This window comes from Suillus fuscotomentosus, assembly GCF_016647785.1.
Source record: "Suillus fuscotomentosus strain FC203 chromosome Unknown F5891scaffold_2, whole genome shotgun sequence".
NCBI classification, from domain to species: Eukaryota; Fungi; Basidiomycota; class Agaricomycetes; order Boletales; family Suillaceae; genus Suillus; species Suillus fuscotomentosus.
The window spans coordinates 1,897,747-1,923,956 of record NW_024539514.1 but is presented as its reverse complement, the minus strand read 5'-3'; the positions used below and the strand labels follow the sequence as shown (position 1 = coordinate 1,923,956).

Genomic DNA, 26,210 nt, shown 5'->3' with positions numbered 1-26,210 from the left:
TCCAAAACCCTTGCTGGGTTCTAAGCCAAATCTCTCAGCCTGTAGGTCCAAACCATTCAATATCGAAGCTGATGGTTGTTTAACGCAAACAAACTTCACGGTAAGGAAAAATTGCGTTGTGATCCCATTTATCAGTGACACGTCGTTATAGGTACTGAAACCCTCAGGCTGGGGCAGTCGAAATTTAAGCACTGCAACGAGAGCTGCGTGTCTTGCTTGGATTTGATGATAAGAATAATGGCCCGGGGACCTGGAGATGAACGAATTTGAGTGCACTCTGCTTAATACAAGACGTATGTAAAGAATGTCGATTTCCCTGGGACTGGCATCTGATCATTTAACGTTGAAATTTGAAGTTTAAATTGCTCTGATTCACTCATATCGCTGCTTCTTTGAGGGACATACCGCCTCAGTCCTTTCCACTGGCACTAATCAGAAGGCTCCACTTCAGCCCCCTGGAAAACTTCGAGCGTCAATGTGACATTCTTGAATTTACCAGCATAACAGAGGCATCATTTTCGTGCCAGGTTCGTTTAATCTCAGCACCGAGCATTGGGACACAAACTCTTGTCCAACGTCAAACTCCGAGGCCAGGTTCCGTATGTATATGTACAAAGGTGACAAACGTAACATCGCTCCATGGACTGTGTCACTTACAAGCTATCACAGGTCTAGTGATGTTTCACTCCTACTCTCAGTCTCTCGAGTACTCGTCCGATTCCAAACCTACAACTTCTTGTCTCCTCAAGTTGACAAGCAGAGGGTGCAACATGGAAACCTCCTCCCATCTCTCCCGATACAACATCCGAGTGTTGAACGTCCCATACATGTCAAACCCGATCTCAAACCCGACCTCGTAGCCCGTTATCTCAGCGTTCGGTGCAACATCCGACAAGAACGCTGCGACGGACAATGGGTCCGTAACCTTGGAATCAGCCACTCGTAGAACTTCCAGACCGTTTCTGCGGATCCCTCCTCCAGGTCGTCGATGGTCGATATCTGGTGCCCAGGCGTTCATAGCAAGACCGACTACCAATAGCACCGGGCAACGCCGCAACAACTCTGCAAACCCTTGCAGAGTAATTTTGCTTGGCTGCCGCCAGCCATTCTCAGTCCCCAGTTCAAGTGCACGCAGTTTCAGCCACGTGCCAGCCAGCTGCGCAAGCTCATTGTCATCGAGGGAAAACGTGCAAGTTGTGTCGAGATGTAGGCCCTCCATATAGCGCAGGGAGAAGAGCGTCTTCAGGATATCAAACGTGATGATGTAGCCAACAGGGAATTTCGGCGGAGATACCTGCAAATCTTTCATCCGTAAATGCCTCAGATTTGGACAGTGACGTGAGATTAGGCAGAAACACTGATGCAGCTCAACATCTGTTAAGCCCGTTTCTGTTGAATGAATACGGAGGGAGCGTAGCGATGGTAGCTCTGCGATTTCAAGGATAGGGATGCAATGCAAGGTATGAGTCGCGGTGATGTCGAGCCCCTCAAGGGCGGTAAACACTGGTTGGCCAGCCAGTTTCATGAGGGCACTGTAGTTGTTCTTCTCGTCGACTTGAATGGTGAGATGCGTAAGCTTAGAAGATGTTGCGAGATGATAGAGCGTTGCATCATTGACTAGACCGCAGACAAGATTCTGTAAGTTGCGCCAGCTCTGGAACACGTCAGGACGTATGTGCCTCATACTATATTTCTCGGGGAAACACGCGACGTGGAGAGAATTACTGGAGATGATGTGGGGGACAACACGCGGAAGAAGCACTGGATCCAGATCGTGCAAAATTAGCCATTCCAATCTGGCGTTGACTAGAGAGCATAAGAGTGGTAAAGCATCTGCAGAATTATTTGACCACCAAAGTCGTTTGAGATGAGTAAACATTGGGGGTGTGAAGGGTGAAGTAGCTAGTGCATGTAGGATGGTCTTGTCGATGACTACCTCTTCTTGGTCATTGACCCTGAGCGAATGAACTCTTTTGGCGTAGTACTGCATTCGCTGCCAGTCTGAAAAGCGTAACTCTTTGAACATAGTCTACATATATCTGATTTCAGCATACTGTCGCGAACTATCGTGGATCGGCACTCACAATCTTATTTCCGATGGTGACTATTTCAGGGATGCAGAAAAGCAATGGGCGGAGACTTTCCAGTGACTTATAAAGTACATCGAGAGCAGGTTCATGAAAGAGGCGACAAGTTCTACAGAGGGCTGCGAGGGATCCTTGATGCCCAGTCGCAAGAACTCGTTTGCAAATAACATCGAACAGCTCTGCGATCTGAAGGCATTTGTGCATTTGGCGTCTGAAGGCTACCGCTACAAACTATCGTCAGTAACCTTTCATAAATGAGAAAGTAGGACTGTATTACCGATACTATGAGGATTTGGTCAGACAAGAGGTCTGAGGAAAAGCACAGGACACGAGCTTTTAACTTAATTCTGTGTGCAGCTTTGTACAGCGTTATCGATTAAAACATCGTTATCGCGCATCGCATGATATCTGAGTCTGTCCAATGAATGTTTTCGAGAAGCTCGCTGATTCATTGCAGCCCTCATATGCAGAACAAGTCATGAAAGTGTGGAACTTGGATGGGAAAATGCTAGAACAATTGCCACTGATCCAGCTCACCAATTCGACCGAATTTCGACGAACCAGAGCAATTGGAAATTGGCATGTGAATGTAGGAATATCGATGGGCGCAATACCATCAGCTGGTGGTGGGCTGCAGAATAAATAAGTAGAATGGATTTACGCGTTCGAAAACATAGATTGATAGTGCCATACCACCAAAACATATACGAGGGAAAAGCGGCATGTGTCCAACATAGGGTTTACGACCCCAAAGGACTCAATCTGATGCCAAAAAAAAAGTAGAATGGGTCCAGGCGCAGAGTTTCAATATCGCTCGAAGTTCGGATACACTAGTTCATGAGTGCGGTCTGGAGTCACCAACTTGAACTTGGCTTCGATGAGCCTCGGATGGCCGAGGGCTGTGTTTCAAGTTGAGAGTAACCTCGGAAAACCACAGAAAAAGATATAGCACTAGTTGACAACAAAACTATCGATCAGCAGGGATCCATACGATTCAGAAAATGTGATGATTGAAAAAAGTGAGTATGGACCAGACTGCCATTCTGCTAATGAAGTGATCTGCCCGAAAAGGAAATCTGTTTGTATTCTTCTTGCGCCGGCACTCAGGCACTCTCAGGCACTGGTACTTCAAGTTATGTTCTCTTCGAAAGGACTCGCGGCATTGACACATGCACGCGTTCTGCTGCGCTCTAGACGACCGTGTTCTTTGCCACAGACAGCATCATTGAGTGGCTCATCAATTAAGGTGATTAAAACAACACGGTCGTCCTCGTGTGAGTCTGAAACTCTGCTTGCTATAGTCCCTTCAAGATGCTTTCAAGGACCCATCGTCGCCATTTCATATCGCACCAGGACAGGCAGGTCCTGAATCTCCAGATTCTCCTCCCGCACCCCCAGACCCCACTCCATCTCAGTCCAGCAACCCCACTGTAGTTGGCTCGTTGGCAGAGAATGGGAGAGCTAAACTGCTTTCTATGGGTTATGATGCAGGGTCATTATGGGAGCAAAGTATTGTATGGGGGCACCATGATTCATTTCGGTAAGCACCTCATAGACGTCAAAGGATGGGCTCATTGTCTTTCTTATCATAGACACGTTAACAATGCACACTACCGTAAGGGTTCCGATTTTCTTTGAACAGGGACTATAAGAGTCGCTCACAAATCTGCCACTGTCAATATGCAGTGCGATTCATTGAATCGGTTAGCATGCTTAAGTTGTTGTCAACGTCGTATGCACTAAAGCTTGGCTAGGGTCGCATGGTGTGGCTAATGGCCCTCGGGAAAGTTCTTGGAGGTGAAGAACGTGTCAAGGCAATGCTCGCAGGTCAAGGCGTCTCACTCATACTCAAATCAACGAACGTCAATTATAGAAGACCTGTAACATTTCCTGACACCGTGAGATTTCCTTGAAATTTGTTTAGAGATGTCTTTTTATGACTATGGGTAGCTTTTGATTGGTCACAAGCCAATCATCTCTTCGAGCCGCACGCATTTCACTCTCAACGCTGCGCTTTATTCGTATGCGCAGCAAGCGATCGTGGCGGACTCGGATAGCGTGCTTGTTTGGTACGACTATGACAACCTGAGGAAATGCGACCCTGGGGATGACACGTGGCGCGTTATGAAGGCTGTCTCGGAAGATGGTCAAGTGAAGGGCTGATTTCCGTATGCTTCGACTGGGCTGGAGCTTAGTATATGCATAGTAGATTGATTTATCTTGAATACTTGGCGCTGGAGCCGCAGTGACTGGCCTGTTTCTGGCAGACTGACTCGGAAACGGTATGACCTCAACTACTAGCTTCGGAGACCCAACACCTCAACATCAGGCTAGTGATGAATGCCACATACAAACACCAATGTCCGAAGTTACTCTGTAACAACTACTGGTAGCTAGGCCTGCATGACTACTCTACAACACGAGGTCGTGTGTTTCGCGCCAATGTCATAATGTTATCTCAAGCGGCGATATCCAAAGTAACCACTACGCCTGTGGTCCACTACTACGTCAAGGAAAGGAACAAGAACAATGTATTCCCCTCGCTGCTCATCTGTCGTCGTAACTCCAGTGCCGAAAATTAGGCTCTCCAGAGGGCAACTTGACCGTGCCAAAAATGTCTTCAGCTCCTCATGTGGCCACGGTCGTATATAGCGAGCCTCAAGTATGCGTAAATTGGGGAGTGTGAGTGCGTTGAACAAGTCAGGGAACAAATTTCCCATGCGCATCGGGGATGCATTACTGATGCGGAAGAATTGAAGGTTCGCATGCATGAATGGCTCAAACGTTAATGGAACTTCGTCGTAGAAGCCTAGGCCAATCTCTAGCGAGGAGAGGTTGGGACCTAGCTGGAGCAACTGGAGGATCAGATTGGGCTGACAAATGGCGATCTCGACATGTGTCAAGTGGGCCCATACGGGATTACAAGAAGTGATGCGGTCAAAGTCGAATGCGGACGGCCCGGCTACCCTGAGCCTGCGCAAGGTGGACGGTAGTCCCGAGATGGATTGTGCGAATCTTGGGGTGCACCACAAAGGATCAGATGTGGTTATGGTAAGCTCCTGCAGTACCAGGAGGTCATTTAACAGAAGATCGGCATCGAAGGGGTTGAGGAATATTATGATATGAAGAGACGAGATTTTGCTCATGCGAGGCTCAAGAAGGCTTCGTAGGTGGGTCGTGTAATTTTTGAAGCACTTGAGTACTAATGAGAGTGGAAGATCTCGCGATCGCTCGAACCATGTGTTATAGCAGAAGGCTGCCCGCTGCCACTCTTTGTGACTGTTGTCCACAATCAGTGCTCCGCACCATAAACTGGACATCCCTATAGCAACATCCCTCCACCTTCGGCATATTCTGGTCAATAGCACGGGAGCCAATGTTGGCGAGGGCAACAAGTGTTCGGTTTCCGGGAGACAGCGAACAAAAATAAGGGATAATATCTCAGATGGCAAGCGCCAGAGAGCCGATAAAAGTCCCCTATGCAAGTTCATGGACTGGATGATTTCGTCCTTCTTTTTGAGGAGCTGCTGGTGAAGGTTCCTCATTCTATCCATGACGCTTTCCAGCCCTGAGATTTCTTGCACAACTGCATCCAATTGCTGCTGGCGTTCGGTGATGATAGCGCTGATGCTCTTGTCACCACGCCCGATGGCAGAGTGGTCGATATTGGGAAATAGGGAGTACGGGGTTTCTAGATCTGGAATCTGCAGTAGTCATCGTCAATACAACATATCAACTTGAAGGCATCGTTGAAATCAACATACGATCACTCGTGAATGTGCCAACTAAATCGACGGTTATCTCCATATACCTTAGGCTATGACTCGGCACTCACAATGTTTTGTAGTGCACCAATGACATCGCGGATCGATGAGGCATTGACTGTTGTCATCTCAATATTGAGATGCATGTTGCTAATTCGCGACAAGGGGGAACCGAAGAAAATGGAGAGCGCTGGCCAGACCTTGAACTTCTATCTAGATCATTGGCCACCGGCGGTCTGGCCAGGCGCACTCACGCCTGAATCCTCGTGGCGAATACACAAGATCAAAAAAGACTTCAAGACGCTCCACGCATTCGCCAGGTAATTGCAGCTATCTTCTCACTTGTCCGCCTTTATTTTTAACGAATGCGGTCAAGCTAGCTACTTTCGAGGATGTCCAAGTCCAGGTCTAGTCTAGGTGCAGTAAGTTAGAGCTATACGCGAGCCATACGCGAGCCTGCGAACATCAATATTTAGCTCCAACAAGTGCTTACTAAGCGAGCGAACAAGACGCGTTTTGTTACATAAACGGCGTCGTTCGCTCCACAGATTTCTCACCCACCCACCACATCTCTATAGCAGCGTTTTTGGGTTGTGACGTCGTGTTTCAGAAAACCTATGCTTCACATTTGAGGGTTTCCGGCTGTATCCTTTAGCCTGGTCTATTCTTCTCTTGCTCGCTTTTGACGAAAACCTCACTCCTCTCTCGTCGACCCGGTGAGTATCTCTGTCTGCATTGACCGGCAAAAGCCGAACCAGACAACACCCGAAACCCCCCACCCCCAACTGGCGATAGTCCTAGACCTAGACTTTCCATTTCCCAGACGTCCTCATCATTGTGTACAGCATAACTGAGTTGCAAGAAAGGTTTTACAAGACTACTGATTTTTTACATAGTGAAATAACTATGTACTTCGAGGCGAAAGCGGTAGCATCTGTTGTTGTCCATTACCAGCCTGGCACGGGGCCACACGGCAGACTGGCTGTGAGTCTAGTGAAATTAGAACGCCCGGACCACAGGTACATGATTCCTCAAAAGTCCTCGACGTCCCTCCCCATCATACGCCTGAGCTCAGCTTCCGGAATTCTCGTCTGAAAATCAATCGTACATGGCTGCTCGTTCTGGAAGTTGCCATTCATGAAAGCCATATCATCCAACGGCTTTGTGTGAATCCAACGTGAGCCGGAAGGCCCAAAGGACAAGAACCGCATTTATGAACGCCGAGCTATGCCGTATATTTATTGGGACACATGGGCATATGGATGAACTGTGTGACCTTACCTATTTGCAACATGTTGTCCGGGACACACTCTAGAAGTAAAGAGGATGAGGACATGACCAACCGCACAAAGAAGGCACCCACCGCCGACCAAAGCCGAATCCAAAGAACTTGAGGTCATCTCTCATGCACCCTTCGGCATCAAGCCAACGATCAGGCTTGAATGCGTGAGGGTCAGGGAAGACATCTGGATCACGAGAGATGGCCCTGGGATGGCTATTAGATCAGTCATACTCAAAAGGAACGCTCTGACCAGTGATTGCCAGATACCGTTGTCCCGGCTGGAATACGATAATTTTCCTGTTTATACCGTCAGATCCGACTTCCACAGAACGACGAAGGGTGCTCACAAAAACAACCACTTGTGTCGTGCGGTGTGGTAGACCTTCATGCAGGTCAGCTATAGGCATCAGCTAGAAGGAAGGGATATGATTACCCATAGGTATCAACGGCCTCCATCGCAGGGCCTCCGAAACGAAGGCACAAAGGCGAGGAAGTGATTTCTTGTCGGTAAATGCGGGTACTAGGGTGAGTCAGCTCATGAATAGATGCTCCAATAACACACACGATCAACTTACCTCTGTTGATCCCGATAACCGCATCCAGTTCTTCATGAACTTTACGTTGTTCCTCGGGGAAACAGGCAGCTGCCAATAGGATTGTGCATATCGCGAGAGTAGTCTACAAAACCTGAGTCTTGCTAAATTCAAAAGCGGTGATGCATGAGCTCACCGTGTCGTATCCAGCTGCAAAGACAGTACCAGCAAGGCAAGCCATTTCTAGCTCGGGCATTTCGTTAGAATTTCTCTTTTCCCAGAGATATCTTCCGAGCGAAGGACCAGCTTCATCACCTCCCTGTTACCGAGCATTCTAGCATATCGTTGGATTGGATTATAGATACTTACTATCTCCTGTTTCAGACGATCGAATAGCTCGACGAAGAGCTCCTGCGAGTCTCGACAGCCGTCACGTAGGTCTCGTGCATACCAAGGAAGATATTTCAGCCACGGAATCGAATCCACAAGGTACGCGCCAGGATGCAATACAGTACGGAATTTTTCGGCAAACTTAGCGACCCTTTTCACTTCGGGATCTGTCGCAGATGTAGGTGTGGTCTTCCCATATGCAACCTTCATGCTCGTTGCTGCTGCGTAACTTCAGTCCGTTGGTCAGCGATGCCACGCTATATGACCTGGAACCTACGTTCGCGCATGATCCTGGAAATTGTGTGGATCATTAAGGATGCCGATGACAGTGTTCTTTGCGTATGAGATCTGGAGCGGTTGATATGCCTCAGCTACTTTTGGCTGTAGATGCGTGTGTATCGCTCTATAGTAAAGAGCAGAGAGAGAGCCATTAGATTGGTATTTCCGCATTATAGCAAAAGACGAGCCTGCGCAGCCGACGGAACCTCTCGCCAGCGCGAATAAATGGAATTAACATCCCCCCGGAAAGCAACTCTCCTGCAGCAATGAAACGAGGTCGGTCGACCAGCGATGCGCCATGTCTCTCCATAATTTCTACTGCAGCCTACAACGTATACGTGTAAGCATTCAGAACCCGGTGCCCACAGTGGAATATACTTTATATCGACCGATAACAACGTGCTTCTTGATTCCTGCGCGTAGGGTGATGAGAGGACCATGTTCTTCAATCCATGATTCTACTGTCATAAATCCACTAGATAACAATGTGAAACTATGAAGATTGCAGTGAGATCGACACTCACTTGCGAGGGGGTATGAGGTGGCCTCGAAGTCTCCACGTGGGAGGAGACGGAGGATAGGAGAAGCTACTCTCTGTGCTAGCAAGGTAGGCATAATAAATCAAGGCTGTTACACCCAAACAAGTTGCGGCAACGAAAAGTTGAGCGTGACTAGACAACTGCAAGTCGGTCAGCCGTAGCATGGTCGGACAGAGTGAAGCTTGATGGGGCTTGAGGTGCACTTGTAGCGACTTTTAACATGATCACTGCATGAATGTGATTGCGATATGTTTACCGGTTGTCTCATAATAACGGAGCTTGCGGGAAACGATCATGGCAAGTCAAGCTACCAAAACGAAGTTTCCTGTGGAGAGAATGCAAGGAAATGTCGGAAAAACTTAGAAACCCCGATAGGGCTATCGCTGTCCCATCCTAACAAATTTACAGATGATGAGTTAGGTTCCGGTGGACGGGATAATGAGGCCCTCAACAATGTGACGTGACGTCGTTCGTGGTGTTCATTTGGCCCGCGGCCATTTCAGCAAATCAGCTCCGCGTCCAATGTAAGTTTAAATTGAAATACTGGAGTCATACACACCTTCATTAGGTGCAGCGGCACCAGTAGAATCCAGATAACGTGTGCTGCCGCAGTGAATCCGATGGTTGCGGCTAGCAGCCCAGTCACTGTTGTGATTGGACAGTACCAATCACCTTTGAGGACTTATGTCCAAAAGGGCCTTCACTTGAACGCACCAAGACACTGTGACGTATATGTATGTACATATACCTTGCAGATGCAACATAAAAGAATAAGTATTCGAAGTTATGTAAGCTTTTGCGAGGTTGATCAAGTCACGCGCCTATTACGACATAACCGGAGCCGGTGGCAAGACTCACTTCGCCGTTTTGGTTCCCCAAATTGCTCGACAACTTCGAGTTAAACCGGGCAGCGGACACATTGATACGCGTTGATAAACGTTTATCCACTGTGTTTTGTCATCTCAAGTGCCAAATGGGTCACATAGACTTACCCGTCATCACAACCGGGGGTCAGGATCATTCTAAACAGCCCCTCAGCCTAGAGGAGTGCCCACCTGACTATTTTCCAGAAGGTGGATTCAGAGCTTGGGCTACTGCATTCGGAGGGTAAGATGGCTACTCATTACCGCAGCAACGCTTATGACAATCTCCCTTTCCCATAGCTTTCTTGTGCAATTTTGCACGTACGGGTCAGTTTTAAAGCTAATCTCACGAGGCAGTTCTGTCGAACGTTTTCAGATACACTATTTCGTTTGGTGTTTATCAAGGTAAGATTTAATGTTCTCAAAAGGAGCTAGCTTTCCAAGGGCATAATTCTGATTTAAAGATTTCTATGGTCAGACTTATTTAACGAACCAGTCTCCCTCAACAATTGCGTGCGTCGTACTCCCCCCGCACCCACGCTTCTCCTTTGATTTGCTTCTAGCTGGATCGGCAGTGTGAACGCCTTTCTTTTCGAAATCTGTGGCTTGATAAGTGGACAGCTTTATGATCGAGGATATGTGTAAGTCAAATCTGCAACGTAGTCTTCACACGGTAGTCATAAGTATGAAATGTCGGAAGTCGTCAATTGGTTATAGGCGCATCTCTCCTTCAAGTAATCTCGCTTTTCATGCTTTCACTTGCCAAACCTGATCAGTACTACCAAGCAAGCACATATTACTCATCTTACGGATCAGTTACTGACTATAGTGATAGGTATTCCTCTCGCAGGGCATCGGGTCAGGCTGTGCTGGCGGTTTGCTTTATATCCCCAGCATGGCTGTTGTCTCGCAGTATTTTCGCAAACGACGCGAATTGGTGATGACCTTCGTTGCTTCAGGAGCTTGCTTAGGCGCTGTGGTGCATCCGATCATGTTAAACAATACCTTGAATGGCCGCTTGGGATTTGCAAATGGAGTTAGGGCTAGCGCTGCCCTCATCAGCGGTTTGCTGTTCATAGCATGTCTCCTCATCAAGCCTAGGTTCCCCCCGTCTAAGGCATCAACAACATTTCTTGCATCCGCAAAGAAATGTGCTCATGACCCCCCATATATATATGGGACTGCGGGGTACGTTCGCGCAGATTAATTAAGGGGTAGACTCATTTTATTTTGATTAGCTTAACCATTTTTGCTGTTGGATTCTATTACCCCTTATTCTACCTCCAGCTCGACTCGGCTACGCATGGTCTCAGCAAAACATTCTCTTTTTATTCAGTTGAGTTCAATAATCCACATTTTTGGAGATGTATTGATCCTGTCAGCTTGTAATCATGAACACATCGAGTTTCGTGGGACAGCTAACAAGTGGCTTGCTCGTTGAATGCTTTGGTGTCCCGAGAGTCTTGACGGTTTCAACATTTGCCGGTACTGTCTTACTTTTTTCTTTGATCGGATTACGCACCCTAGCCAGTGTGGTGGTAATTGGTATTCTTTATGGGTACAGCGCTGGAATTTGTAAGTCGGCACATCCTGGCTAATCATACCCGCTCACCGCTTTTCTCTATAGTTCAAGCGTTATGGGCACCAATTCTGGCTGTCTTATCGCCAGACCCATCTGACCTAGGGTACGCCTGTTCCTGAAAGCACGTTTGCAACGAAATGTAAGACTGTTCACAGTGCCCGCATGGGCATTTCCTATGCCTTTATGGGTAAATACTAGAGTGCTTTCAGCTTGATCCTGTGCTAATATGAACTTTAGCTCTCGGAGGGTTGATAGGTGCATAGACATCCCATGAGTGATACTCATTTTGCTGATTCAAGATGTACAATTCAGGCCCACCGATATCAGGAGCATTATTAACAAATGATTACATTTGGTGGCGCGGCGCAGTTTTCAATGGGGTGAGATGTACCATATCTTGTCGATGAATACCGCTCAGCCAATACAGATCATGGCTGCAATTGGGTGTTCATGTTTCATCGCAATGCAAATAGTACTCAGGCGTCGGGATAACGTTTCTCAGCAATCATAACCAGGCCGAATAAGTACTGTACTGTCAAGAAACATCTCGCAATATTTCATATTTCATGTGGTGTTTTCTCATCGCCAAATCAGCGACTCCGCGCTCAGAAGCCAATCTACAGTACAGAAGTCCAAAGTTTCAATATTACTCCTCTCATAATATACAAAGTGGATGGATGAGCAGTCTATGATTTATTGAAAACAGACATGTGAAACATTCCCTACGCGTACAAGTCATCATCCTGCGAGTCATCTGCGAAACCAGCGTTGCCAGCGGGCGCTGATGGAGCGCCGCCTGCAGAGGCTTCTTCTGGGAATCGGAAGTTGTTACCAAATCCACGTGATTGTTGCAGATTCTGGAGAGATAGATTAGCCGATTGATGTATAGCGAGTGAGAGATCATACCTGGGAGAACATCTCGTACCGCCTGATGTCTTGGTCTGACACCGACCGACGAGCATACTTCATCGCTTCCTCGAAGTGCTCTTTTGTGATTTCAGGAACAGGGTCTTCCTCATCTTCCTCCATCTTGGCGTCCTCGGATTCCTCCTTCTCCTTCTGCTCACGCTGTCTCCTGATATCAGACTCAATGCTTTCACGAATGGCCAGCTTTGCGGCACGCTGACAAATCTCAGTGAGATCAGCACCAGAGAAGCCATGAGTTTGCTTCGCCAAAAACCCAAGGTCCACATCTTGGCCAATGGGGGATTTCTTCAGGGCTGCCTTCAGAATAGCCAAGCGAGAGACTTCATCAGGTAAGGGAATGTAAATAAGCTGGTCAAGACGTCCGGGACGGAGTAGGGCAGAGTCGATTTGATCAGGACGGTTGGTGGCACCAATAATGAAAACGTTTTTCTTGGCGTTCATACCGTCCATCTCCGTCAATATCTGGTTAAGAACACGGTCCCCTGCACCTCCCCCATCGCCCGATGAGCCGCCACGTGCCTTCGCGATGGAGTCAAGTTCATCAAAGAACATGACACAAGGTGCAGCAGCACGGGCTTTGTCGAACACATCACGAACATTGGCTTCTGATTCACCAAACCACATCGTGAGCAATTCAGGCCCCTTGATGCTGATGAAGTTGGCTTGACATTCGTTCGCGATGGCTTTCGCAAGGAGTGTCTTACCCGTTCCCGGAGGGCCGTAGAACAAGACACCCTTCGACGGTGACATACCATATTTGAGGAACTTCTCGGGATGCTCGACAGGGTACTGCACTGTCTCCTGGAGCTCGAGTTTGACTTTTTCCAGACCACCAATGTCGTCCCAGGTGACTGTGGGCACTTCGACAGCAGTCTCGCGAAGTGCGGATGGGTTGGAGGTACCGAGGGCAAAGCGGAAGTTATCCATAGTGACACCAAGGGAATCCAGCACTTCGGCGTCAATTGTGTCCTCGTCAAGATCAATGAGATCCATCTTTTCACGGATCTGCTGCATAGCAGCTTCCGAGCAAAGAGCAGCTACGTCGGAACCAACGTAGCCATGTGTATCGGCGGCAATCTGAATAGGAGCATCAGGAATTGCACGGCATACTAGTTCACAGTTGCTTTACCTGCTCGAGATCGACGTCATCGCCCAACTTCATGTTCTTCGTGTGGATGCGAAGAATCTCCAGACGACCAGTAGGGTCTGGAATACCGATGTCGACTTCACGGTCGAAACGACCAAAGCGACGAAGGGCAGGGTCAATGGAATTTGGCCGGTTGGTAGCAGCCATGACAACAACATTGGACCGAGCCTTCAAACCGTCCATAAGAGTGAGCAGTTGCGATACAACGCGACGCTCGACTTCACCGTTCGTCTATGATATCGTCAGAGACGACAATATAAATACTCATTCTCACGTACTTTTTCACGCTTAGGAGCGATGGAGTCAATCTCATCAATGAAGATGATAGCAGGCGAGTTTTTCTCGGCCTCCTCGAAAGCTTTCCGTAGGTTGCTTTCACTCTCACCGGCCATCTTGCTCATGATCTCCGGGCCGTTGATCAAGAAGAAGAATGCGCCAGTCTCGTTGGCTACCGCACGTGCCATCAACGTCTTTCCAGTACCAGGGGGACCGAACATCAGAATACCACGAGGTGGTTTGATACCGATGGACTTAAAGAGCTGTGGGTGACGTAATGGCAACTCGACGAGTTCACGAATCTGGGCCATCTGCTTCCGACAACCACCGATATCATCGTAGCCAACATCTGCGAGGTTTGCTTCCTCGTCTTCGCGCTTGACAGGATCACCCTCTGTGGAATGTTCAGCGCACATGCTGACAAGACACACAATCAAACAAACCAGTATGGATGACAGTGTCCTGGGCCACTATACAAAATTCGGCGGGATCAGTCTCGATGACTTTAAATTCTACTGTCCGCATGCCGCCACGAACAAGGAATGTGTCACCCTTACGGACTGGCCGGTATGCTAGGCGGAATAAGTTCATTGGCCACATTTATCGACCAACGCATACATACCTTCGAGGAAGTAGGGTTTGAGGTAGACGTCGAAGATGTTACCACTGAGACCTTCGATGGAATCGTCGAATGGCAAGACGTGTATCCGCTTGCCGTATTTGATGTCTAAACATTGATGGACGTTGACAAGATCGCCAAGTTTCACGCGCAAGTTATTTCGGGCAACCTTGTTCACCTGGATACGACCTTCTTCAACATCATCGGAGCTCAGGCAAATGAGAACGGTGTCGCGACGTTTCTTTCCCCTGCATGTCACGTTAGTTAGAATGACTTGCTGTGGAAAGAGTTCACGATGCATACCTCACGATGATAGTGTCGCCCCGGAAAAGTTGGAGAAGCTCCATGGTCGCAGGATTCAAAGTTGCAACTGTCCATGAAAGATCAGGCAAATATCCATTAGTATTTATTCATACATATATACCGGAGTTATCATCTGAAGTAGCCTCGTCGACAATAAGACGATTTGGCCTGTAGATCTCAGATGAGTATGTCATGGGAGATGTCTATTGTAAACATACGATTTCTTTGGCCGCAGAATTGCAGTAGAAGTGTCATTTGGACCTGGTTGTGGTGCAGCACCGCTGGGGTCAGCCATTATGATAGTCTAGCAAGGAGAGAGTTAACAATGTTAAAGTACAAGGTCAGCTTTTGTAGTGGCGAGGAAGCGACGCGCGTCCTGTCTGAATAGATGGCCACGTGTGATTGCACTACCTAATCGATTTTCCCGTCCCTTCGATAACCTTCCAAAACCAAAAATTAAACTTTTATATATCTGACGACCATTAAAATATTCATATCGATCGGCGCTTTGTTTGAAGTCTACCAGTACTTTCGGTACATATGTGAAAGTACATACATAAACGTATAAAAATTGTAAGCTTGGGGTAAGTGCTGGAATAACGTACAACAGCAATTGTATCGAAGAAAGTTCCGCGTTACATACTATGATATAGAAAGATGAGATGATACAGTCCTGCGCATCTGGACCAGATGCCCAAAATTGCACTCCGGGATGAATAGAAGAACCCAAGAAGTGCAGCATCTTATGCCGTCTGGACCATGGAATCCCAGCAGCGACGTGGTCCACAAGGAGATTATTTACGCACTACTTCACTCTTCAGTGAGTGCATGCAGGCTTCCCTTTCCTGCCTTCGCACCTCTGCAAATACAGGGACCAACTCTGCTACATCGTCCCACCGTTTTCGATACTCTTGAACGCTCCCAGCAGTGCACATCACCTCTCCTGTCCAAGATGACATTTCTCGGAGGTTGGGCACGATAGCAGACAGAAACGCCGCAACTTCAGCTGTTTTTGTAATCGGCGAATTGGAAAAATTGATGGAGGTAATGAGCTTATTGCTGCTGTTGCTTATCGGAGGCGTGGGAGGCGCCTTGGTGTCGATAATTGCATTCACGGAAAGGACGAGCTGATGTAGTTCGGGGCAATGTTCCAGGAGTATAACAAGCCCTGTGAGATCTACTTGTGGGACACGATACGCTCCTGCGTTCTGATGCAGGATGAGAACCCGCAACCGCGGCCACGAAACAGCGAGTTGTCGCAAGCTGTCGTTATCCAGTTCTGGGAGGATAGCTCCGCTCATGTTGAGTTCTAGTATCAACAGATTCTTGAAGCTAAAAAGTGGCTTCAATGAAAAGGGATTTGTGGTAGAGTCATCGTCTTGATAAGGAGAGGCGGTTTGCAGGGAAATGCAATTCAGTGACTCGTGCGAGAGCTGCAAGGGAAGCAGTTTCAGAAGCACCTTGCGTCCAGCGGGATCATACCCCGCATCCATCCGATGGTGGAAGCAGCGTATGTTCCAGTTGGCCGCCTTGAGCATGGAGAGGCACGGACCGATAGATTTAGTATTGATTGTCAGATAGCGAAGTTTGCTAAATGAAAACCTTGGAAAAGTGAGTGTGGATGGGATATCGTTTCCGAGCCAAATGGTCAAGCGGCTCAACAATGGAAATTGCGCCAAGTGATGGAGAGCTCTGACAGAGACCTCCCCGCACGCGAGAGATCTCAGAGCAGAGAGTTTGTATATCGCATCTTCTGTCACATTTGCACTGATAGCAACTTTATGACTTTGGATGACTAGCTTCCTAAGCGAGGTGCATCCAAGATCGGAGAATGCAGCAAGAGCATATTCAGATACGATTAGCTGCGCTGTCGCGAGGTTGTGACAGAAGAGCAGACGCATGAAGGCGATCATGTCATCAAGTCCAGCAGAGCGGGTGCTGAGACAGTGCCAGGTGATGTACGAAGGTTGGGTAAAAGAAACGAGGGATCAGGAGGCGACAAAAGGGCGCGATAAAGCTTGGCATCGCTCGCAAACCATCTAAGCCGTAGGCTACGAACCCGGCGAGAATAGCTTGCAAACACTTCCCAATCATTGGGGCGCAAGGGTCCTCGGATCACCTAGACAATGGTAGCTAGTTAGAAGAGCTCTCAAATCTTCATTTGAACATTCACCAATTCACCGGACCTGGTTGACCACAAATCGTGGGGTAAACGCTCAATTAATGGCTGGAGCCCTGGAAGATCCCAGTAAATGGCGTTCAGGGCGGGCTCGTAAAACAATCGACATGTCCTGGCAAGAACCGTCAACGACAAATAGTCAGCATTTTTGAAGATTTCTTGCAGAATCTCTTCGAGATGCAGACACCGGTGCATAAGTGAATTCAGCGCTCACTGGCATGCCAGTGAGGAACCAACTCAACCAAAAGCAATGTGACTAGACGAGCTATCGATAGATACGGTGTGACACTTAGTACAGCCTTCGAGCGCCCTGCCTATATATCATACCCAGGTTCGCGCACGCTTGACCAGTATTGTGGCTATCCATTCCATACCTTTATGCTCATCTCCTATCGTTATGTCTCTTCTGTAACATCGCAAATTGTCATTCGGCGTCCTCGACATAGCAACCCCGTGCTTGATATTCCCATTTGTGCTCTCATTTTCAAATCTTGGATGGCGTTCTCAACTTTTCGATTGATTTCTCGTTTGTCGTGGTCGATCACGCATACATGCATGTAGTGACGTTGTTTTTGGTCGCGACTAGCTAGCATATTGTCGGGATATAGCTGACAATACGTTCCCGCCCTCGTCCAGGATTTCTTCAGAGGGCGCCTGAGGAGCTGTTGGCGTGATTCAACTGAAAGAATGCAACGCATACGAGTCGCGTGATAGGCTTGACCCTGCAGAAGTATATATCTTCCGGGAAATTCTGCCTGCCTACGTTCAGTTAATACACAAGGGATGCAACTTTAGAGAGGCCTTCTAAGACCTTAGAAGCTTTTTCGAATGATGAAAATGACATGCTACCGGTGGCGGGTGCGATCTGTATATTGAGTGAGAGGACCGAGGTGAGGCCTGCATCTGAGACCCAGATTAAATCTAGAAAGGGTAGTCAGAATCATAGAGTAGGTAGATAAACGAAGCGTACCGCATGCTAGCAGTATGGTAACACTATTAGTACCCGCTCGAGATGCCCCGTTGGTTACTACTATTTATCAACAATACTCGACGCACATGAGATGACCGAAGTCCTACCGCCTAATAGGGATTTGTGACACGAAAAAACGAGCACCGCTGTCCTGCTTTCCATATAATCCCAGCGCAAATCACGAAGTCCTTCTCTGCAAAGCCTTCCACCCCTTCCTGAGACCTAAATTTTCGATGATGCTCGCAGGCATGCAGTACACCGGGTCAAGGTCCACTAGTCCCGGGTATCCTAGTAATGACAGACCTGTCAAGAAGATTGTTCTGAGGTTAGTTCTGAGATTATAACACCTAACGCACCGGCCAAGCCAAATATCGTATGAAAAACATCAGGCATATCGCCCGGGCGGTCGGCAATACCTCCCGACTCGGTGTCTTGCGCGGAGAGAATGAAAGCTTCCAGCTTACTTGAGTCTATCCATGCGAGCTTATCAAGGATAGCAAGGGCGGATAACACCCAGAAGCTGTAGCAAACCTATAAACAGAGAATTAGTAACACTGAAGGGCAATCATGTATACAGAAACTCACATCTTCCAGCTTTTCAGGGCGCCCATTAAGTCCTCCATTTGGTCGTTGTCGCTCCGATAACCACCAACATAAGGTTGGCTGATCAACCTCGTCCAATCTGTCCAGGATAGCGAGTGCCGCAACGCAAACAAATACTATAGCGCTTCAACGTTCTGAAATCATGTGTGCGTTGGGAGACTCACCTTGTGAAGCATGACTTTCAGCACCCGCAACGTGACCAAATCCACCGTCGAAATTTCTGCAATGCCTGATGTATGTGATTGTTTTCTCAACGTCCAGCGTATGAAGTTTGCCAAGGAGCGAGAGGGCATTGACCGCACAGTACACGAACCGTGTGTCAGTTTCCCCAAAGGCGTCGCCCGCGAAAACTCCAGACGGTTTCTGCAAAGATAGAATAACTGAGTCATGTTAGTGATGTAAATCATTCGAGGATAGAAAAACACGGCACATTTCAAAACGCGGTCGATATCGACTCTATCGAGCGCATTCTGCATCAACAGAATTTGTATCGCGCTGAGAGTGGAAAGTAGGTGCGCGTCATGATCAGGATGAGCGCTAAAAGCGCCTGCGGAATGTGAGCCTGAGATAGCATGGATCGCTTGATGGTGACAAACCTGCTTCTTCATCCCAGCAGCTCATAACGAAATCTACCATCTCATCGCGATCCAACGCGTCCCCATGTCCCATGATCGAAAGAGCAGTCAGGCCCCAGTACACTGCGTTCATCCTTAGGTGAGCTGAGAGATGATAAGACAGCTCATGTTTGCTCTTCTTGAAAGCTTAGAGATCAATCAGTTGACTGAGTAAGAGTGGAAGAGCTCACATCTCCAAGAGTTCTGATAAACCCAACATGTTGGGGAACGAGCAGATAAGTGGACATTGCGATATTGTTCAAAAGACTTTTCGAGATCCAGAGCCTTCACCGTGACAGCCAAAAGGAAATTACGTAAGTCGGACGAATGACGGGAACTGATTTTCGAAAGGCACCCGGAGGAACGTTGTAAGCGTCAGTAATCGAGGAAGAGAAGCGGCAGAGGTTGCCTGACCTCAGAGAAAAAATAGCTGCAAAGCGCAGCGTAAAGTCTCAACAAGAAGTAGAGGAAGCACGTTGGACCGGGGGTCCCAAGCGTCTATCGATGGCTTGTCTCATAGATGGACTGGTCACGAGTCTAGGTCCCAAGGCATAGACAGAGAGAAGTCACATAGACAAGAGGCAGTCAGTCCTTCGGCGATCTCCGTAGCTTGGTCAGCGACGCACGCACGCAGTCCGACTGACTCTGACAGCTCTGTTCATAGTGTAGCACATTGTCACACAGAATCGAGTTCCCTCCTCACTGCTTTTGCCCTAGTCCAACGTGTGAATGAAGCTATTCGCCGCAAGTCTGGCAAGGTGAGTTTAGTCGCGTACTTGGTGGTGTTTGTGTTTCAGAAATTCAATCAACCCAGGACATCAGCAAACTGAAAGATGAGCTGAAGGCCGAAGAGCTCGTGAAAGAAGGTGGCTAGAAACATAGGTGGTTGCCATGCCCATGGATTCTATCCATATTAATCCGATCTAACCGCGTGCGGTAGAGAAGCTTGAGGATGCCAGAGCCAAGGCCGCGGTAAAGGCCCAGATTGAGGCTGATAAGAAAGCCGTGCAGAAAAGGCTGCAAGGGAGAAAGCTTTACGTGACGGCCAACCAATTATTGACGCATCAGCCAGTGCGTCAACGACTCCGGCAGTAACAGCGTCCTCGTTCAGCGGCACAAGTGGGAAGGACTTAAAGACACTCGTCTCCAAATCCGTATGGCAAGTGGAGCAACGCCTAACACGACCACTTTGCCGAGTGATGCAAGTATGTCTTGTCGCTTCCCTGCATACACAAACGTCTTGTGAACTGACACATCTTGCAAGCGTTACGTGAAGTCGCTGAATTTCTAGCTGCCCAGATGCTTTCCGTCGATGTAGAAACAGTCACATTCGCCCAGCATTTCCCCAGGTCAGTCTGCATCTTGTTGCGTGGTATACCCGTACCGAGGATTCATGGTTTTTACAATAGGAAAACATTCTCTCGCGATCAGTTTAGCAAAACACTGAGGGAACTCGGACTGACGCCGTCGGCGGTACGTACTTTTCCGAGTATAGGATTATGACATGGCACATATTGTCCTCATTGCTTCCTAACACAATATATCGGCTGTGACTTGGAATAATCGTGATCCTTTCGGAATGGAAACCTAGCAGGAATGAGACACGCAGTTGTACACCACCACCATGAATTTTCTTTCGCATAACATGGACAAGGGATATAAAGTGACAGACGAGAAAATGGTGAGATATGCTAGATGTGAGTTTGATGTGCGTGTGGAGAAGAATGTCTATGTCAAGACAATAATCAAAACAAAACAAATGAAGAAACCAAGTTAAAGATATTCGAAGAGTGTTATCGTACCATCTACATTACTGACCACAATCCTCCCAGACTCCTCATCAATCGCTGCCCTGTTCCAATAGCTGCCGCCTCGTGCGCGAAATGCCATAGAATCTTGTGAGCCATGCTGGTTAGTCGAGGATCCTCCTGTAGCCGTCAGTATCCGTACTGAAAGTCGCTGATGTAGGAAGTCGCTATACTCCATCCTGTCCGCCAAGTCTAGGTAATGGTTGTCAAGTAAGAGCATAGTACCATATCGTCCGAGAGCAAAGTGCGACTTCAGATTTGACAACGCTGGAGAGCATATCGTCTGCACTAGAGTGGGCTGCACCAAGTATGGAAGGTTGTATAGAGAAGTCTCCCGTCCTGGGACGTACGCGGGATTTGGGTCAAGCACGAAATGATGCAATGTGTCCCCCGGCCAGAATCGAATGACAATGTTGATCGGCGATGGACGGTGCAAGCGCGCAGCATGCCAGCTGACTTGTTCTGACATATTGACATTGTCTATGATCTCGTAGTTGATCTCGTAGTGGAAGCTGTGCTGTGCGAGTGGATACGAGATCGGCACTCCCGGCGTTGCAATGTTGTTGGGTCGGGGAATGGTCGAGTAGAGCTCAACAGTCCCCTTGATAAATATTATCAGATAATCGTGACAGAGATGCATTGCTCTGCAATGGTACTCCTAAATCATAGAGTTCAGCAATGTGCGGGATTACACAGGAAAAGCAAGCTAACCTGTAATAGTGAGGAGCTCACCAACTGGATTTTCTCATGAGGTCGATCGCTGATGTCCCATATGCTCACTTTTCCGTCACGTGTTAGACACTTGGTGACGAGTGTGCTCCCGCTGAGTAGGTGCATCGTTCTACGTCCATCAATGGCACTCAGCGGAATGAACGCTGACTCGGGGTCTTTCTCTTCGAAGTCGATGGTTATTATTTCCGTTCTATGATAGACAATCAGCAAGAACGTTAAAGCGGGTGTTACTATTTACACTCACACTTCTGGCTTGGACTGAATCGCCATTATGGCTGGAGAAGAGGGATCGTTATTGATAACAACACAGTTGTATGCCTCGTTCTTGTACGTCAGTTTTGCTACGCACACGGGTTGTAGGACGGTAAGGTCCCAGCACTGGATGATACATTCTCTGAATGCCCCGATCGTGACAGAAACTAACCAACGATTTCCTCTGCCAGGGAGAAACTCCATTAGTAAAACGTTCGAATATTTCTCGGCCCCCCCAAAATGAATTTCTCTCTTCAGATTCGGATTAGGGTTAGTCCAGTTAATGCGAAGAGCATGTGCACGACATGTAAACCGCTGACAGAGACTCAGGGGATTTCCCATCGAAATAAGGTATAGGGATGTTTTGCTGGACAAGAGTCCGCAGAAAAAAAGCCCAAAGACTGCGCAGACGGGTGATGGCATCGAAACTTTTACTAGTCTAGAAAGTAAAAATCAGACACAAACACCCCGTGAAATGAAAACAGGGGCACAAACCTGCCGTAGTGCCAGGACGCTTTGGATAGGAAGAAGTTGAAATATATCGAAAAGTATGTCGAGAGGAATAGTATCAAGGGATGGCGAGCGATGCCTGATATGTGAGCCAATAGTAAGTTCATTCATAGTGGACAGACGCAAGTTGGGTCACTGACTCACTAGACGAGAAAGGAGGCCTCTGTCGGAAATTCTTAATTTAGATTTCAACGCCTTGCTGATGCTTATTCAGAATTCGGTCATGTCGCTAATCACCACAAAGGATTCTCGAGCAAAGATGTTGTGAAAGCAAATACCAATTTATGATACAAACAGTCCAAGGAACGATAAAGAAGGGTCTTGCTGGAGAAGTTCGGTAGTCGGGTATTTATCAAGTGTATGTAACCTCCCTCTCATGTCTAAAAAGAATATTCGATGGCAAACGAACCTCGTTTCTGGCATGCTTAAAGGAATATTAATGATGACGATATTAAGAACATAAAATAAATGAGTGGTTGATAACCTGTGGCAGGGATCGATATAGGCGCACTTGAACTAGTGCCTTTCGAGGTGCTGTTCGAGACGCTGGTCGAAGTGTTGTTCGAAGTACTGTTCGTATATGGAGCACACACGTTTGGATTGTGGAATGCCGCGGGGTCCTGGGTAAAGAACCCGAGTTCCAACCCCTCAAGGTATGACCTAGATGACCGTCAAGTCATTCATAAAGTACACTGGTCTGCGCCTTGACTAACCATTGCTTTGCACGGGCATTCCCGTTGGTAAGGTTTGATATCTCGATCTTGAAGTTCCAGTACTAAAGGATTCTTGTTTGTTCCACGTCTTGATCAAATACTATGGGACACGTACAATCCATCCAGCACCTTTACTGTAAGCCAACTTCTGTGCGTCAGCCCATTGGTAAAGGAACTCGTCCGTGGCATTGAACTGTGTATCGAGTGACCACTCTCCGAACCAGAGTGGAGAGTTGCCGAGTGCTGCATCAGTCTGGATTTCTGCAAGATCTTTACCACAAATGAGTACGCCATTGTCGAATCAATGAAGAATACGTACTACAGATACTGGTCATGTATGACGTCGAATCATTTCCCTATAAAATTGTCAATGAGAAGCGATAAGTTACATGCACACGACGTACGGCCGACCTGTAGAGAGAATTTAAGAAATCATGATAATACAATGTAGTCGTACTCACGAATAATACAAGTGGTCGTCGTAAGCTTGGGGGCCAATCGCAACATCAGCTGGGTTAGAGGGGTTGTTGTACTGCCAATTCATATCCATGAAGCTTTGCATGCCATTGTCAATGTATCCTAGCAAGAACATGTAGCAAACTTACTTCGTTACCAATGGAGTACCGGACTGCTTGAAGGGTGACGCTTCGAATATGGTCTGCAAACCGTGTGTTGCTCCAATCCCCATAATAATCGGAACCGCTTCTGAAAGTGCCGCTTGCACCTCCGCTGGGAAGATGGTTGCCGAGGATGTTTCATTCAATGCAGCGGTGAAGTTGTTCGAGACGGAGGCTGATACAGATACCGATAAATTAGACGACGGCACAGAGATTCCGAGTGTGAGTTCAACGGCACGGACTGTCTGAACGAAGTTCTCTTGGACTGTATGAAGATTCAGAACCCATGAGACCATAAATATAAGAAATTTCGATGAGTGATACATACATGTGCCATAGCCAGGTGTTTGAGACGCGTCATTAATGGGCTCATTGGCTGCTTCGATCGAAAAAACACTTCCAAAATTAGGGTCCAGGTGAGAAAGCGTAGTCATAACCGCTGTCCACACTAGTGCACGCTGGTAGTTGTATGGAGTCTGTATGCAGGTTATCATACTTATTGCTTCTGCCAGCTGCAAAAGGGCTCACGTAGAATTGAACATCAGTAGTGCAACTGGTAAAAATCATTCTCAGTACCGAACCAATAGTGAACGGATGGGAACTTACTTTCCAGTGAACATTTGCTGAGCCGTTTGAACTCCGGGCAATGCATGATGATCCAAGATTACTTGGATCCCGGCGTCTTGCAGCCAGCCCAAGCCCCGGCGCTAGTTGCAAAAGCTTGGGTTTAACTAGAAGGTTGAGCTACAACAGAGCTTCTCACCAAATAGTTAAGACCGCCCTGAGGGTATAATTCGTGCGGCCTATTGACTAAATCCTCCACAATCCAATATCCCAGCTATGTACGAACGCGTTGCACAACACACACGAGTCCGCACGGGATGAGAAAGGCAAAGCGGATCAAGCCGTCCAGCGTTAGCTTAGCCACGTTCGCGGTATGCCTTGAAATCAACTCACAGGAATGCGGACAGTGTTAATACCGGCTGCCTTCAATGTGTCGACATCACTCTGTGTAAACCATGTATCCCAGTGTTGAGCGAATGTAGCATTGACAGTGTCTGGATACGCTTGTGCAAATGCCCTAGATCATCACAAAACAAATCGAGTTTCACATACAAATAGTATAGAATAGGAACGTACGACTCGGTTGAAATGCATGTCGAACAATCTGAACCACATAATTGTCCACCCATATCCACCCACCCTAAAGAAACTTGTTCAGTAAACACGTACTTGCATAGTTCATCGGTTTATCACCTTGAGGGAGCATCCATAGCTCTAGGACTAACCTGCGCTACCACTTAAGTTACACAGTCGGTCAGAGACGTAGAGTAAGTTGTAACGCTACCATGAACCCAAATTAACACCATAAATATGAGTTGGTTGCCCAGCCCATGCACAGGCAATAAACGTGATCGAGAGCACCAAGCCTGTCAGGATATGTCTCATTGGACAGTGGTCAGTCCTCAATTGGCGTGGAGAGAGAATATGATCCGCGTTTTCAAACCAAATTTCAAGAGGAAGCACAATTTATACCAGGCTTTCTGCCCGAAAGACGTGCCCATTGCCAGCTCATGGCGGGTCATGTAGATGTGAGCCTGAAACACAGTATACCAGAGTGAAACCATAAGCTGTCAAGTAAGGTTTGGGGTGCGGACCGTGCGGTCCCCGGGTAGATGACTGAACTATAGTCCAACTCCTCCCTGTAAGCAATATGTGCGATATACATAACTCAACTCGCCGTTATACATACTACGATAGTAGAACGGGACCAAGCCCCCCGAGTAAAGGGCGAAGTCCAACATAGGTCTACGACCCCAAAGGACGATAAACTGGATTTTTTTTTTTCAAAAAAAAAAAAAAAACACCCCGGTGATCTGAATTGGCGGGCGGTCGTAGCCGGGGGGTTATGGTGTCGCTCGATCGCGAGCCACATAGTGTCCGGTAGTATCATATGTATGCTGCTTATTTCACAAGTCAATTGAGCTATAGAGATATTATTATAGCATACCTGGCTTCCCTATAGCTCCTTTATTCCGCAGGCCATCCTTTGATGATTTGGCAACGGAGTGTAACGAGCTCGTAATAGATTATGACACAGCTAGTAGCCAGGTCATGATAAAAGATAACTTGTCTCGGAGTTATATAATAACTTGGCAAGTTGGCCTCGCACTCATAAGGTATACAGACCGTCCACATCTCCTCGTGATCATGCGTGCACACCTGAGGCCTGAGAGACAGTCAGAAAAGTTCCATAGACAGATGGGCCACCGATACATATGCCGAGGCTCCCCCAATTTGAACGGCCATCTGTCGCGGTTAGTAATTTCAAGTTGTCTCAGGGTGTCATGATGATCACCGGCACCACTAAGTGTCACCAAAACTTTACCACTGCTGTTCTCCCTCGTGTCACAGCATCACAGGATACAGTCATAGATTCATAGTGATATACCCTTATGGCTGGTAGCCTTGTACTTGACCCTAAAAGACGGCCACCCTGAATATATATAATATATATCCGTTCTGCCAGTGTATGATAGTCCAACCAGTGGTACGGAACTGTCACAGGCGGCTCTCGGACTGTGGTCGTTGATCGATTATCCCCGGTGGACACGTTGCCT

At 47.6% G+C, this 26,210-nt stretch overlaps 12 protein-coding genes across 12 annotated transcripts; 3 read left to right on the top strand and 9 right to left on the bottom strand.

Annotated features, from left to right (window-relative positions):
* Window positions 1-348: 348 nt before the first annotated feature.
* Window positions 349-2,644, bottom strand: F5891DRAFT_226711 (uncharacterized protein). The gene is made up of 3 exons (XM_041370999.1): window positions 2,365-2,644; window positions 2,085-2,311; window positions 349-2,029 (listed from the first exon to the last, which is right to left on the bottom strand). The coding sequence occupies exons 2-3, from the start codon at window positions 2,289-2,291 to the stop codon at window positions 695-697; spliced, it is 1,542 nt and encodes a 513-aa protein (XP_041233676.1). The 5' UTR covers window positions 2,292-2,311; window positions 2,365-2,644; the 3' UTR covers window positions 349-694.
* Window positions 2,645-3,169: 525 nt separating this feature from the next.
* On the top strand, window positions 3,170-4,348 carry F5891DRAFT_998797 (Thioesterase/thiol ester dehydrase-isomerase). The gene is made up of 6 exons (XM_041378508.1): window positions 3,170-3,333; window positions 3,389-3,627; window positions 3,680-3,702; window positions 3,774-3,790; window positions 3,842-3,985; window positions 4,038-4,348. The coding sequence occupies exons 1-6, from the start codon at window positions 3,223-3,225 to the stop codon at window positions 4,248-4,250; spliced, it is 747 nt and encodes a 248-aa protein (XP_041233675.1). The 5' UTR covers window positions 3,170-3,222; the 3' UTR covers window positions 4,251-4,348.
* Window positions 4,319-6,284, bottom strand: F5891DRAFT_998791 (uncharacterized protein). The gene is made up of 3 exons (XM_041378507.1): window positions 5,923-6,284; window positions 5,852-5,872; window positions 4,319-5,791 (listed from the first exon to the last, which is right to left on the bottom strand). The coding sequence occupies exons 1-3, from the start codon at window positions 5,995-5,997 to the stop codon at window positions 4,541-4,543; spliced, it is 1,347 nt and encodes a 448-aa protein (XP_041233674.1). The 5' UTR covers window positions 5,998-6,284; the 3' UTR covers window positions 4,319-4,540.
* A 134-nt stretch (window positions 6,285-6,418) lies between these two features.
* F5891DRAFT_998785 (cytochrome P450) lies at window positions 6,419-9,636 on the bottom strand. The gene is made up of 14 exons (XM_041378506.1): window positions 9,131-9,636; window positions 8,860-9,076; window positions 8,714-8,810; window positions 8,542-8,660; window positions 8,334-8,459; window positions 8,036-8,285; window positions 7,863-7,985; window positions 7,709-7,811; window positions 7,567-7,653; window positions 7,481-7,515; window positions 7,384-7,430; window positions 7,200-7,337; window positions 7,052-7,076; window positions 6,419-7,011 (listed from the first exon to the last, which is right to left on the bottom strand). Exons 1-14 carry the CDS (start codon window positions 9,168-9,170, stop codon window positions 6,883-6,885), a joined length of 1,536 nt encoding a protein of 511 aa, XP_041233673.1. The 5' UTR covers window positions 9,171-9,636; the 3' UTR covers window positions 6,419-6,882.
* Window positions 9,637-9,847: 211 nt separating this feature from the next.
* F5891DRAFT_938879 (major facilitator superfamily domain-containing protein) lies at window positions 9,848-11,830 on the top strand (the record flags this gene model as incomplete). The annotated part of the gene is made up of 14 exons (XM_041374197.1): window positions 9,848-9,981; window positions 10,038-10,064; window positions 10,114-10,142; window positions 10,202-10,250; window positions 10,301-10,378; window positions 10,438-10,552; window positions 10,573-10,925; window positions 10,976-11,072; window positions 11,120-11,312; window positions 11,365-11,422; window positions 11,475-11,506; window positions 11,557-11,574; window positions 11,632-11,699; window positions 11,747-11,830. 14 exons carry the CDS (start codon window positions 9,848-9,850, stop codon window positions 11,828-11,830), a joined length of 1,335 nt encoding a protein of 444 aa, XP_041233672.1.
* A 211-nt stretch (window positions 11,831-12,041) lies between these two features.
* Window positions 12,042-14,963, bottom strand: F5891DRAFT_1160996 (P-loop containing nucleoside triphosphate hydrolase protein; the record flags this gene model as incomplete). The annotated part of the gene is made up of 9 exons (XM_041365246.1): window positions 14,810-14,963; window positions 14,713-14,759; window positions 14,592-14,658; window positions 14,292-14,536; window positions 14,113-14,241; window positions 13,672-14,063; window positions 13,376-13,624; window positions 12,226-13,323; window positions 12,042-12,176 (listed from the first exon to the last, which is right to left on the bottom strand). Exons 1-9 carry the CDS (start codon window positions 14,884-14,886, stop codon window positions 12,042-12,044), a joined length of 2,439 nt encoding a protein of 812 aa, XP_041233671.1. The 5' UTR covers window positions 14,887-14,963.
* Window positions 14,964-15,430: 467 nt separating this feature from the next.
* Window positions 15,431-15,973, bottom strand: F5891DRAFT_899219 (uncharacterized protein; the record flags this gene model as incomplete). Its single annotated transcript, XM_041373428.1, has 1 exon — window positions 15,431-15,973. A coding segment is annotated over one exon (543 nt), but the record flags the coding sequence as incomplete, so codon positions are not given.
* A 527-nt stretch (window positions 15,974-16,500) lies between these two features.
* Window positions 16,501-16,965, bottom strand: F5891DRAFT_938643 (uncharacterized protein; the record flags this gene model as incomplete). The annotated part of the gene is made up of 2 exons (XM_041374183.1): window positions 16,501-16,710; window positions 16,765-16,965. The coding sequence occupies 2 exons, from the start codon at window positions 16,963-16,965 to the stop codon at window positions 16,501-16,503; spliced, it is 411 nt and encodes a 136-aa protein (XP_041233669.1).
* A 939-nt stretch (window positions 16,966-17,904) lies between these two features.
* F5891DRAFT_998772 (rab geranylgeranyltransferase) lies at window positions 17,905-19,064 on the bottom strand. The gene is given in 7 exon segments (XM_041378505.1): window positions 17,905-18,043; window positions 18,097-18,271; window positions 18,326-18,459; window positions 18,508-18,721; window positions 18,760-18,762; window positions 18,775-18,890; window positions 18,940-19,064. The coding sequence occupies 7 exon segments, from the start codon at window positions 19,049-19,051 to the stop codon at window positions 17,919-17,921; spliced, it is 879 nt and encodes a 292-aa protein (XP_041233668.1). The 5' UTR covers window positions 19,052-19,064; the 3' UTR covers window positions 17,905-17,918.
* A 614-nt stretch (window positions 19,065-19,678) lies between these two features.
* On the top strand, window positions 19,679-20,554 carry F5891DRAFT_998764 (uncharacterized protein). The gene is made up of 5 exons (XM_041378504.1): window positions 19,679-19,715; window positions 19,772-19,839; window positions 19,898-20,162; window positions 20,222-20,306; window positions 20,367-20,554. The coding sequence occupies exons 3-5, from the start codon at window positions 20,114-20,116 to the stop codon at window positions 20,458-20,460; spliced, it is 228 nt and encodes a 75-aa protein (XP_041233667.1). The 5' UTR covers window positions 19,679-19,715; window positions 19,772-19,839; window positions 19,898-20,113; the 3' UTR covers window positions 20,461-20,554.
* A 56-nt stretch (window positions 20,555-20,610) lies between these two features.
* Window positions 20,611-22,397, bottom strand: F5891DRAFT_226475 (uncharacterized protein). Its single transcript, XM_041370998.1, has 4 exons — window positions 22,245-22,397; window positions 21,742-22,188; window positions 21,477-21,687; window positions 20,611-21,423 (listed from the first exon to the last, which is right to left on the bottom strand). The coding sequence occupies exons 1-4, from the start codon at window positions 22,364-22,366 to the stop codon at window positions 20,731-20,733; spliced, it is 1,473 nt and encodes a 490-aa protein (XP_041233666.1). The 5' UTR covers window positions 22,367-22,397; the 3' UTR covers window positions 20,611-20,730.
* Window positions 22,398-22,631: 234 nt separating this feature from the next.
* On the bottom strand, window positions 22,632-25,038 carry F5891DRAFT_1135951 (glycoside hydrolase family 5 protein; the record flags this gene model as incomplete). Its single annotated transcript, XM_041364803.1, has 15 exons — window positions 22,632-22,919; window positions 22,973-23,034; window positions 23,088-23,242; window positions 23,292-23,328; window positions 23,368-23,383; window positions 23,434-23,526; window positions 23,578-23,854; window positions 23,918-24,065; window positions 24,118-24,142; window positions 24,196-24,296; window positions 24,353-24,427; window positions 24,547-24,670; window positions 24,730-24,793; window positions 24,847-24,878; window positions 24,938-25,038. 15 exons carry the CDS (start codon window positions 25,036-25,038, stop codon window positions 22,685-22,687), a joined length of 1,545 nt encoding a protein of 514 aa, XP_041233665.1. The 3' UTR covers window positions 22,632-22,684.
* Window positions 25,039-26,210: the final 1,172 nt, after the last annotated feature.

Bases quoted from the DNA above. Each gene is read 5' to 3' on its own strand.
- F5891DRAFT_998772 (XM_041378505.1), bottom strand. From the start codon at position 19,051: ATGAACGCAGTGTACTGGGGCCTGACTGCTCTTTCGATCATGGGACAT. The intron at 18,272-18,325 runs GTGAGTTTCTGT...CTCTGTTTATAG, and splicing joins GCCCTGAAAAGCTGGAAGAT to GTTTGCTACAGCTTCTGGGT. The intron at 18,044-18,096 runs GTGCGTTAGGTG...TCTTCTTGACAG, and splicing joins TACGATATTTGGCTTGGCCG to GTCTGTCATTACTAGGATAC.
- F5891DRAFT_998785 (XM_041378506.1), bottom strand. From the start codon at position 9,170: ATGATCGTTTCCCGCAAGCTCCGTTATTATGAGACAACCG. The intron at 8,286-8,333 runs GTAGGTTCCAGG...AACGGACTGAAG, and splicing joins TTCCAGGATCATGCGCGAAC to TTACGCAGCAGCAACGAGCA. The intron at 7,338-7,383 runs GTCAGAGCGTTC...TAGCCATCCCAG, and splicing joins ACGGTATCTGGCAATCACTG to GGCCATCTCTCGTGATCCAG.
- F5891DRAFT_998791 (XM_041378507.1), bottom strand. From the start codon at position 5,997: ATGCATCTCAATATTGAGATGACAACAGTCAATGCCTCATCGATCCGC. The intron at 5,873-5,922 runs GTGAGTGCCGAG...CCGTCGATTTAG, and splicing joins TTGGTGCACTACAAAACATT to TTGGCACATTCACGAGTGAT. The intron at 5,792-5,851 runs GTATGTTGATTT...TGACTACTGCAG, and splicing joins TGGCACATTCACGAGTGATC to ATTCCAGATCTAGAAACCCC.
- F5891DRAFT_998797 (XM_041378508.1), top strand. From the start codon at position 3,223: ATGTTCTCTTCGAAAGGACTCGCGGCATTGACACATGCACGCGTTCTG. The intron at 3,334-3,388 runs GTGATTAAAACA...TGCTTGCTATAG, and splicing joins TGAGTGGCTCATCAATTAAG to TCCCTTCAAGATGCTTTCAA. The intron at 3,986-4,037 runs GTGAGATTTCCT...GACTATGGGTAG, and splicing joins CTGTAACATTTCCTGACACC to CTTTTGATTGGTCACAAGCC.
- F5891DRAFT_226475 (XM_041370998.1), bottom strand. From the start codon at position 22,366: ATGAACTTACTATTGGCTCACATATCAGGCATCGCTCGCCATCCCTTG. The intron at 22,189-22,244 runs GTTTGTGCCCCT...TTTACTTTCTAG, and splicing joins GCGTCCTGGCACTACGGCAG to ACTAGTAAAAGTTTCGATGC. The intron at 21,688-21,741 runs GTGAGTGTAAAT...TGTCTATCATAG, and splicing joins ATTCAGTCCAAGCCAGAAGT to AACGGAAATAATAACCATCG.
- F5891DRAFT_226711 (XM_041370999.1), bottom strand. From the start codon at position 2,291: ATGCACAAATGCCTTCAGATCGCAGAGCTGTTCGATGTTATTTGCAAA. The intron at 2,030-2,084 runs GTGAGTGCCGAT...AGATATATGTAG, and splicing joins TCACCATCGGAAATAAGATT to ACTATGTTCAAAGAGTTACG.
- F5891DRAFT_998764 (XM_041378504.1), top strand. From the start codon at position 20,114: ATGGCAAGTGGAGCAACGCCTAACACGACCACTTTGCCGAGTGATGCA. The intron at 20,163-20,221 runs GTATGTCTTGTC...ACATCTTGCAAG, and splicing joins CACTTTGCCGAGTGATGCAA to CGTTACGTGAAGTCGCTGAA. The intron at 20,307-20,366 runs GTCAGTCTGCAT...TTTTTACAATAG, and splicing joins TTCGCCCAGCATTTCCCCAG to GAAAACATTCTCTCGCGATC.